The following is an 11,660-nucleotide window of genomic DNA, read 5'->3' on the forward strand; positions in this document are numbered from 1 at the left end:
AAACTTATATTTCTATATTCCAATATTGTACCAGCATCATCTTCAAAATGTCAATCTATTGCGAATCCTGTCTTAATCTTATACCTTGACTGTCACCTGTTGTATGCGAATGCAGCCAATCATAGCCCTCGACAGACTGACTGCAAATACTATGGTTTAATTTTTTGTCGAGGATTCTGATTGGCTGTATTCGATAACATACAATCTAACCAAATCGTTACATATACACACTTCCGTGACACAAGAAAGGAGGCTATTGCCGTCAAGTAAAATAACGAAGTTCGTAATAGCTAGACTTTGTGAAAATGGATACATCATATGATTGTTATTAGACCAGATTATTGGTTTTGGTAAACATCACTTAATGTGCAAGATCTAGCTACAATTTTCTGGCAATGCCCTTACAACCCACCAGTTATTCATTTTACTGATACAATAGTGAATGGAAATATTTATATAGGAGGATTTATGAAAGGAAATGAGCAATTGAGAGAATGGGCGTTATTGAAATTATACATTATTAAAACTGTGATTGTCTGTGAGTGGGTTGGTGCTCCTGTGGGGAATCACGCAGACGTTATCATTTTTAGCACAGGGTTTTGACATTTTCTAGACAACACCTAATGTGTGTTGATAGTCAGAACCTCTGAAATATCATATTACAACGTACAAAAGCACCAATTGGAAAGATAAAATTTAAAAGCCAGCACAAGAGAACAACCGTCATATCTGCCACTTGAAATATTATCCAAGAGCCAAAATTTAAAAGTCTGGATTTTGACGAGTTTTCATTGGTGCACTTCGAATGAGAATAAGTACGTTTAATTAGTATTTGGAAAAAGCAAATTCAGCCATGACCGAAGTTCCTTAGCATTAATTTCTGTTGAAGGTAAGATATTCATCTGAAATGGTTCTGTGTTGTAATTTAAAGGACCAACACACACGAACAATGTACGATTGCTGCAGATTTAGATTGGTTGGATGTGTTGCTGGTATCCAAATCTTATTGCATAAGCGTAACAAAACCGAACGCATTAGGTGTGCCGAACAACCAACAACTGAACTTTTCTATGAAAAACCATTGATTCTATCTAACGTCACCAATTTCAAAACTCTAAACATAACCTTCTCCACTGGCCATACATTCAGTGACATCATGTCAACAATCATCAATATTCGTATTTGAGCAAGTTATTAATTTCGTGAATTAAGTATATAAAATATCAGCAAAAAATTTTTTTCAACCATTATCACCTGCACTAAATTGCAGATATACTTGTAAATATGTTTGGTTTTATCTCCTATTAACAATAATATATAATTATTATTTCATTAATATTATCATTTTCTATTTTGGTATGTACATTTAATCATGTAACTGTGGTTTCAGGAGAGGAAATGGTGTATTATGTATGTAATGATGTATTAGATGTTATAAGATATTTATGGGTACTATATGCAATAGCCTGCTTCCCAACCCCTATCAATTGTCTCGAATTTGGTAGTTTTTGGTATTCCACTGATAAAACAATTGAATAATGGCTGGGAAAAGATGTTATGGTAAAATTGATTGGCCATAACAATCGTGGTAAGTATTTTTTAAATAGGCTCTCCACTCCCGACTTTTGGAAGTCTAATTGACATGTATGATTATTTACGTCGCCAAAATAAAAATCAAATTGAAATGTCATTGTTAGATAAATTAAACATCATTGAAAATGGGGCGACATGGGGAGGACATTTGCTGAAAATTAATTCCCTATCTTCCACAACACTAAACCAAATTACGTTGTTCGACTTTTTCACATTGAAAACGCCTTAAAGTACTCGTTTCCGTTGTAAAATCAAAACTTATTTCTTTAACATTATGAACATTGTTCGAATCAATGTATTCTGCACAACGCCATTTTCAAAAGTATGATTCACCGGCTTTATTCGCTCTGCAATATAATTGCTAATAATCTAAACGAGAGAACTGTTGCTCTCAGCTTATATTATTGGAAGAAAAAAAATCGACCAGTGTGCGGTTGTCAATGACAACCAAATGTCAACCAAAAGAATTTCAGGTACGTGCTCACTTCAATATGACTACTTCCCATACGAGAATAAATCAAGTGAACCGTCGACAAGGAAGACCTCTTGGAACATCTCTGTCGTCCTCTGGGCATCATGCCATGGAATTGCCTTGACCATATATGTATTGTGTAACTAGTGTGACGCCTCCTGCATCACCTATATGAAAATGTATCATAAAAAAAGTTTCCTCCTGTTAATCCCGGTAGCTCTGTAGAAAGCCATTAAAATAAAAGTCTGCGCTAACTTCCTGCCTCGTTGTCAAAAAATGCTACGGCGCCCGCCAAAGGATCGGTCGATAGTCGATAAGTCTTTTGCGTTAGAACTACATAATATGTATGGTTGAAGTAGTTAGCGAGCTAAAATCTGTTAAGAATTATGCTTAATCTAGAAGTACCTTTCCCATGTTGCCCCGAATCTATATGGAGACGATGTGGAGTTCAAGGTTTGCTAAAACGTTATTCTGCTAATGTGTCACCTGAAGACAATTTGAAAGGCGCAATGGAAAGTATTATGTCAGGACTATGCCAGATTCGGTGTTCAACCGGCCTGGAAATTCTAAATTCGGTGATGGTACAGTTGAACCATTAAAATCATAACAAGAGGAAATCATGAAAGAACAATATTTAAAGCTTATGTTATGTTAATTCTACCATATTCACAATAATTTGAACAAAGACATTTGGAATACAGAAATGAATAATTAATTATGACAATATCGAAAGCTTGATAATATTTTCTATTTACAATAACATCAAATATCAAACTTAATAAATATCACTTTTAATAACAATCACAAAATACATAAACATCTTTGTCTTTCAAGTGCAGGGAGTTGGGGAGGGGTTTTGGGAGAAAAAATGATAGAAACTACCGTTGTCAATTACCAAACATTGTGATATGCTTGATACTTTCTAAGAATACATTTTACACAGTATGACGACCAATGCCTAAATTTGTAAGGTTGGCAGCTATCTCAAAACCCCCAACGAGAGAAAAAATTGTTTAAACATTGTTTTATGCGAATGCTTCCGAACTATTCATGGAAAGTCATGTTAACGTGCAGCCATCAGACACGTCTTCCTAAAAACCCAATAGAGAGACCCAAGAACGTTCGTGATTATTTACAACAGTTAAAATGTACACATAACAATGTTAAAATATTGAAAACATAACAATGAACAAACAAATAAAACTATATGATATTAGAAGTATACTACTGCACCTTACTCTTAGTTCATCAAATAAGCTTATCTAAGAAGCAAGTCAGTGGTTATCTAAAGGAACAGGTGCAACTATTGATTTTGAGTGAGAAATTTCTGATGGAACTATAAGCCTTACATGAAAAATGACTAGATATTTGGTTCGTATAGAATAGAGGGTATATGTATATTTCACAAAAAAGCTTACATGTCATATTTTTATTACTTTTTGTCGATTTTAAATATTAATCTAAGCTTACTTTTATCAAGAGGTTATTTGTCCTATTATTATATGGTTGTCAGCGTAAGGATATTCAGAAATGGTTACCGATTCGTCATATCGATTCGTCATACCAGTCCTGTTCACAGTGCTTCTATTGGATTTATGCGCTTGGCATGTCAAAGCTATCATTAACTTGGTGATCACAAATTTACCGAAAATGCACATTGAAGGACTGATGAACGCATCTTACCCCAAACCAACATCAAGGCGATCATCATTGCAAATTTGCAGTTCTCTTGGTAACCATTTCTGACTTCCAGATGCATTGTTTGTTAGTGCAGCTCTCTCATGAAAACTATGTCTAAATTTACTATAAAAGAACAAACGATAATGATAATACTGTATTCACATATAAATCACAAGCAACTTGGATATTAATTAGAAAGAAAGAAAGAAACTATAAGACATTTAGTAAAACAGTAATTGAATTGAAACACAAAGACGGAGAGACAAATATCAAATAATACAATTAACGTAGACAACACATATGTATAAATGTGAAAAAATACAAACTTTTTACAAAACACCAAATATACATTAAAGATTAATGATAAAAGCCATCTTCAACTCCACGGAAAAGTACTGAACACGGCCATGTGTACAAAGACTTTTGAATTTCAAAAGCGTACACATACTACCAGCTTCAAGGACAATCGAAGTCCTTTTCACCAAACAGATTTAATTTCAACAGTTCAATCACTCATTGTCAATGATCGTGACCCAAAGGACAATCAAAGCGTTCAATGGGTTACGTTGAAAACGTCCTAGGCACAGTCTTAATATTTCATCATAATGTCAAAAGCATAAAAGCACTAGGTATAATCTATAGTTTGAAACACCCAAAAAGCGTTTTAAACACTATTACGATGATATATCATAAAGGTCTTTACAGCATAATGTGTAATAGTTCATGTCAAAGTATAAACAAGAAACACCACGAAAGGATTTGCGTACATAACTATATCTAGAAACTATAGCAGTTCCAATCCTCTGTGTAGTTAGCTACATTGTTCTGTTACATAAATCTATTAGACAAAACAAAATCGCCACATTTAATAAGTATATGAGATTCACTGCTTTAGAGTTGTGAAGTTCATAACGGTGATCCCATCACTGTCTTTTAACATCCTCGATTAATACACCTAAAAACGAACATGCCCAATTACTGAATGTAATCGCTCTGTTCTGTCTTCTATCACCCACTTATCTTAATCAAACCGACGAATACAATCAAGGGATTGGCAAATCTTGCCCCTCATATCACAGTTTAGATGTCGCAAATATCGAACCATTTGTTGTACCACAAACCTTCTTTCTTGACCCCGTTCACAATCTGCTTCTGTCGTAAATGAAATTTCACATTCTTCCACACATATTCGTCTTTAATGAAATAAATAGCTTGGTCCTTATAAGAATAATATACAGCATCTAAATCACTGGGTAATGGTTCTTCGCCGTCAACGGGAGGAAACTCTTCCGTAATTTTCCTAATTCTAACACAGCAGCCGCTTGTACCATTTTCCATCTTCGGATCGTAAATATAAACCTATAAAATAAAGGTGACACGATTAAATCATGAAATCTAGAATCAGAAATGGGGAGATCCATCATCAAAATCGCTGAGAACAAAACAGTGATCTTCGCATGAACAGAAAACAGAAAAACGCATATTGTAATCTCTAAACTTCTGTTTCCTCTTGCGAGACCACCTGAAAGAACAATGTCCTTGAGGACCAAGTCAGGCAATAGCATGGTGTATGTCATACTGGCCCTTATCCCACACTCTAATCTATTCATCTGGAGAAAGCGAAATACTCACCATATCATGTTTGAAGAAATAAAGGTTTTTATCCCGCATATCAAAGTAGACAGTATCAATATTATCTGGTATCACGTCTGTTTTACCTTCCATTGGTCCAAAACCTTCTTTAATATCTTTAGGATAGCCTTCCAATACAGAATCCTCGTCACTATCATAGGCATAAAACTTCTCTCCTAAAAATAGACATAGATTATGGTCAGTGTAACTACATAGCCAGTAGGGAATCAAAATCAAATCAGTACAGATCAGTGATATAAATTTTTAATGTGGCACTTGTTCCACAAACAATACGTTAGGTCGATAGATCTATGTCGTTTTGATATTCTAAATACATCCACGGTTTTCAGAATGAAAGGTACTGAACATAGGGTAATTAGGTGAGCAGACAACAAATTTGTGTCTTCCTCCTTATTCAAATAGTATCTCTTGCAATACTGAAGGCTTTTACCGATTGAATAATTGAACTAACCTTTAAAGAAATATGCTTTATCGACTATGGCACTTCCCGCAATGTACCAAATATGAGCATAACCATCAACTAAGTTAGGCACACCACTCCATTCTCGAGCAATACGTAAAGGATCGCCGTATCTGGTTCTGTTGGCATGATTCTCATACATCCAGTAGTGATTATCTCGGAAGAAATATGTGTTGAAGATAAAAGAATTGTCAGGACGCTTTCGAACCCAGTCCAACACAGTGCTGAATTTACCTTTACACACACCTACAAATAGTAATAGGAATTCAATAATATCTTAAATAGCCACAGGAAGCCGGTGCGCCATATAAAATTGGGTTCTTCAGCAGAATTAAGTGGTATCCATCAATATAGATTTCCGCGAGCCATGCAATATACGGTCAAGTGCAACGTCTAGTCAATATTGTGGGCAGATTATTAAATTATTAATTACGACACCTACCATATATGGCCTGTACAGCCTTTCTGTCTAGAGGATTCAATTCAAACGATGGTTTAGAGTTCAACTTATTATAGATGGCGTACATGATGGAGTACGTCTTATTGGTATGGGGTAAACCAAGAACATGACCAATTTCATGTACGGCTATCCTTAATAAATATATTCCATCTGTACTGCGTGTTTTGATAGATTTGTAATTTTCATCATCATCAAAATGCATGTTTCCACCAACCCATGAATGAGCAACTTCTCCTCCTTGACCATCGAAATCTTGTTTACAATTGCCATGTGATCCTGAAAGTGGGTAATATTATTCAGTATTCAATACATATTGTCTTATTTATATTAAGCCATCTTACACAAAACGGACGATCTATCTAAAAACACAGTGGCGTTGCTGAACTTGCAATGTGAAAACTATAATTTATCTTGTAAATATTTTTGTCTAAGGTGTATATGGCAATTTCAATATTTTAATCAAATCGAGAATGTGCATGCCTGGCTGTTCTGAATAACTGAATGTCTAAAATCTTTGCACCGGTTTTAGAAGTACATGTATAAAATATAAATGTATTCGCTGCAATGGTATACCGCGGGGATAAAATTTACACTCATAATATATATATGTTAATCTATTCCATACTACATGGAACTATATATGAATACAAACGATATTATGTTACATTACAATTGCCCCGTTTGTGTTAAAACAATATCATATGCTCTTAGTTTTGCTGTTGGGTCATTTATTTTGTCAAAGTCTTTGGTAATGAATCATGAAATGTAAACAATAAAACGTCACAATGTAACCGTTTTCAACATTTTAGAAACTTTGCAGGTCTGCATGTCAAATCATACACGATCGTGACTCATTCTATGACCACGAATTCTTCAATTTTGAGTACAATGTACCAAATTGTTTGTTTTGATATATGACAGAACGATTAAGCCTTAAAATTAGGACAGACACATTATTTTACCGTAACCTTTCAATTTGTATCAAGTATTCCAGTTACCATATCGTAATGCGTTTCAAACTCTGACTGTGGGGATATTTTTGTAGATTTTCATAGGGTTTCAAGTTGATGTTGTCGTGGTTTTAGTTTAAGTTTGAAAATGAAAGGTGTAAATTATGGTGTCAACATTGGTTGAATGAGTAACTCTTTAATGTTTGAATATCTAATTAGTTACAAGAGGCAATAAAACACAAATATTTTTTTAATTTATGTTTATAAATGGAGTAAAATGACGCGATGTGTGTCATCGCTAACACTTCTCTATCCACACGTGTTTTATGATGTTAGTCCAGAATACTTAAGGTGCAAATCCGACATGTATAAAGTATGCGATTTAGGTAACTTAACCACATTTTACTTTCTGTGTTTGTGGACTTTACGATTGCTCTTGTCACCTTCAACCACGAAGAACTTTGATAGGTTTTAAGAGGTGAGCATGGCTTTAATGGGATATTCGTAAAGTTAATGATTCCACAGATGGACGAACTATAGGCTTGCATAAATCATTAAAGCGCATCATCACCACTTCAAATAGTATGCTCAAGAAGAGCACCAATTCGCACCATTAGTAGATGAATTAGTCCCAAATTCTTTGTTATGCATACGATAATATTGAGAGAGTTATGTTTTGGTTCAAGTTTGGTGTTCAATTTCGTCTCCAAGTAAACTAATCACAATATATGACTGATATGTTAATTGTATACTGCACAAATGGCAGGATGTGACTGCACATTAAGTATTTAGTAAAGTGTACAATTTAACAGTGAATTGAAGGTTAGGGGAGGTTTGTTGAGTGTGATTATAAATATTATCTTATTTATTTAACCTTCCCATTATATGCGATTTCAAATTACCAACTATTAAGGACACGCGCTTTAATTCTTAAAATATGTTTAAAAAGAAAGTACGATTTTTAAAGACTATTAGTCATGTTTCTGACCCCAATGAGTGTTCATCATCAAGTAAGAAATTTGTTTCGACAAAAGTTTACTATGGTTTCGGGTGTAAGTGGGAAGGTAAAGTGTTTATGTCTAAAATCAAAGCATCGATGGTGTTTTCAGAAAATTATGATTATGAAATAGTATATAACTATCGTACATTGTTGTTCGCCAACATCATAAAATGTGTTCTGGATTTGCTCTTTCAACAACCAAAACATTGAAATACGGTGGTTGGGTGCACAATTAATGATTGTCAAATGTGATTAGTGAAAAAACTGTCATACCTCTGCCAAACTCAACTTCAATATCGACATGCCTGATATCACCAGTTAAATCTTCCACAAACTTTAGAGGCGTCACTTCTGACCACATTCTGAAAGCTAAATCAATAGTGGCTCTCTGGTCTTCAACTGGAATATGCGTGCTATATCCAGTTGATAACAGTCGCCATCGAATCTCATTTTTCTTCCAGATTAAGTCCTTAGATTTTAATTCCTCTTCCGTTAAGTGATTGGTCTCATTTCTATTACGATTGTCCTTAATGATCACAGAACGTTTTTGTCTATCCTCGTGCGTATATGGTTTTAACATTTCGGGATCTTTATTTCCCATTCGAGTCACATATTCTTGTAATAACCGTTTGCGAACTTCCATGATGGAACTTCCAGAACCACTGGTTATAACGTTGTACAGTTTGTTGGTATTTACAGAACGTTTCCACATCCGTTGATGTGGCGGGCTCGACCGATTCGAATCTGGATCGGATTTGTCTTTAGATACCTCATGCCCTGATGACAAACCAGAGTTCGTTTTGGTATCTTTAGATATTTCTGTAGTTGTGTTGGTTTTTAATTCCGGCGTTTCAGTATCTTTGTTCCCGCACCGCGTCGTACTCATAAGTTTTTTAGTTTCCTCGTCTAACACCCCGGTTTCACGCAAATTATACGTTTTTTGATATTCTTTAATTGCGTTTTCTACTTGCGATTCATCACAGGCTTGTTGTTCCGCTTGACCACCTTCTTCTGTCATCGCCATTCCAAAGCCAGGTAGCATCTGAACACCTCTTACATCGCGCTTGTGCCGCGACACTTTACAACTTAGGTATCCATATTTTTCTAATATGACCTGAAATGATAGAAATGAAATGTTAAAAATTATAATCAAAAAATTACAGATCATAGCAATGTGCCATCTTGATATTGTTGACACACATTCGTGGGAGTATATATACAATCTACGAAGAAAAGGCAATTTGTGTACGTTAGACAGATATAAAACAAAGACAGGGGTGACAAGGTGGATATAAAGGTATTCCTTAAATCTGGCATCAAATATATGTAAATTTATAACAGAGATTGTTGGAGGGCAGGGCTGCTTCTTACATAGCTTTTATTGTTTATATGAAATAATCTTGCCAGAGGACCAAAGTATCAAATCAAAGTACACCAGCGACCGAATGCCTAATGGAACATGAAACTATTTCTGTATCCAGACAGACTGTATCCAGAATGAATTTGATGCTTAACACCTGCAAGAGTTTATATGTGTTTGAAGTCAGCTAATTCAAATAAAATCATAGGCGAAGGGGCGTCGTTAAAGCAAAACCCCAAATCAATCGTTTGAGAATAATTGTAGAAGTGCCCTATCGATGCAACATATATTCTGCTGATTTTGTGACCTAATACATGTAAATCAACTACACGTGGCTTTTAACCCCATCGTTACGTTCGTTCCAAAAAGTAACTTTATGTCTGAATTTTCCATGAATGGTTTAAAAGGGCATTTAACACCTTTCCTACTTCAAGTTAACCATTGAGTTAATAGTAAAATTTGTATTGAAAATAAAGTGTTTTATCAATTTGAACAGATATTTTTTAACTAAAAATGTTATCATTGATATTAAAGGCGTATACTTTCTTACTAAATTAATGAAGACACTTCATAAGAGGGTAATTTTAACACCCTTGTATAGTAAGCTAACACTTCATATCACACTTTTATAGCATTCTTATCTCTTAAACACAAAACGTCTCAACCTTCGTGTAATTAATTCGTTCGATTGTCGATTTGACACAGTATCTTTCCTAAAATATATTTCTACTCAGGATCGTTCTGTCAGTCAATATTCATCATGCTTACGATTAATGTAAAATTCGATCGCACACATGCAACCAATGAGGCGAATGGTTATTAATACCGTCAAGGAAGCAAACCATCGCACTAACAAATTGAAACAAGATCGTTCTGACGGTTAATGAGACAAGAACTTAATGAACGCCTGAGGGACTGCTGATAATGCAGACAGTGAGAGACAAAAATGTGCCGATTGCTGATGAGACAATATGTCATGCAGGCAATATGATTTAACACCGTACTTCCGGCCTATATGACAAGAGACAGTTACTCATTCAAATCATCGTTTTTGCTGTCTATGCATCATAAAACATTCACAACCAATGTGACAAAAAGAAAAACTTAACCATATAAAACAAGTCATACAGATCTGATTCATAAAATACGATTTTACACCAGGTTTTACCGGTTATATTATGAATGGAAAGTTACTGTATACTCTTTGATGTTATGAAATTTGAACTACATATTAATATTTTAATTTCAATAAACCAACTTTAATAACTTTATTAAACTTCATATCAATCTTGATTTAATTGATTTAAAATCATTGCAAACTGAATTTCATAATAAAATTTGTAAATAAGTAAGATACGAGTCCAAGTCATTCTAGGATCATTGCAGATACATGTACCATAATGACGGTTAAATGGGAACTGAAGGTAAGTGCATCGCTGCCTACGGCGTATGGCACCTCGAAGAATCTTTCCGGCTGTTGGTCAGGTGAAGCTTCCACAAGTAAGTTAGTTGAAACAGTTGACGTGACAGAGGAACCACCACAGTCATGTGGCAAACCGAGACATAGTGTGATATCTGCTGCACGAGTTGAATACCACGGAAGGAAATCTTAAATCAATGGAGTTCGTCGCTTCTGGCTTCTTTGCGCAAAAGATAGCTTGACGCCGGTCGTTTGAACATTAAATGATACTAAAGGCGATACATCTGAGGTTAATCACTTTGTAATCTACGAGGATAACATGTCTTTTGATGAAGGCGTTGGACACCTCAAGTTTTCTAACGTGTTTACTAAATAGTCAGATTATCTCAACAGGTTTCTGTCTTTAAAAAAACTTTAATAGATTTTCAACACACGTCGTCTCAATTACTTTGATGTTTTTGTTGAGTTTAAAGATTATAATTTGGTTGTTAATTGTCGGTTGTTGTAGAGGAAATGTTTGAAATGTCTATAGCTGTGTTGTATGAGACTAGCTGTTTGTTGTAAATCATTTTCTCACTTCGTGTGGTCTGTCTTCATTGCTCTTCTCTCCGA

The 11,660-nt window shown here is 34.8% G+C and overlaps 1 protein-coding gene across 1 annotated transcript; it reads right to left on the bottom strand.

Moving 5' to 3' along the window:
* Window positions 1–4,825: 4,825 nt before the first annotated feature.
* On the bottom strand, window positions 4,826–8,848 carry LOTGIDRAFT_122269 (hypothetical protein; the record flags this gene model as incomplete). The annotated part of the gene is made up of 5 exons (XM_009060079.1): window positions 4,826–5,104; window positions 5,378–5,553; window positions 5,850–6,104; window positions 6,295–6,594; window positions 8,542–8,848. 5 exons carry the CDS (start codon window positions 8,846–8,848, stop codon window positions 4,826–4,828), a joined length of 1,317 nt encoding a protein of 438 aa, XP_009058327.1.
* Window positions 8,849–11,660: the final 2,812 nt, after the last annotated feature.

Source organism: Lottia gigantea (assembly GCF_000327385.1).
Source record: "Lottia gigantea unplaced genomic scaffold LOTGIsca_40, whole genome shotgun sequence".
NCBI classification, from domain to species: domain Eukaryota; kingdom Metazoa; phylum Mollusca; class Gastropoda; family Lottiidae; genus Lottia; species Lottia gigantea.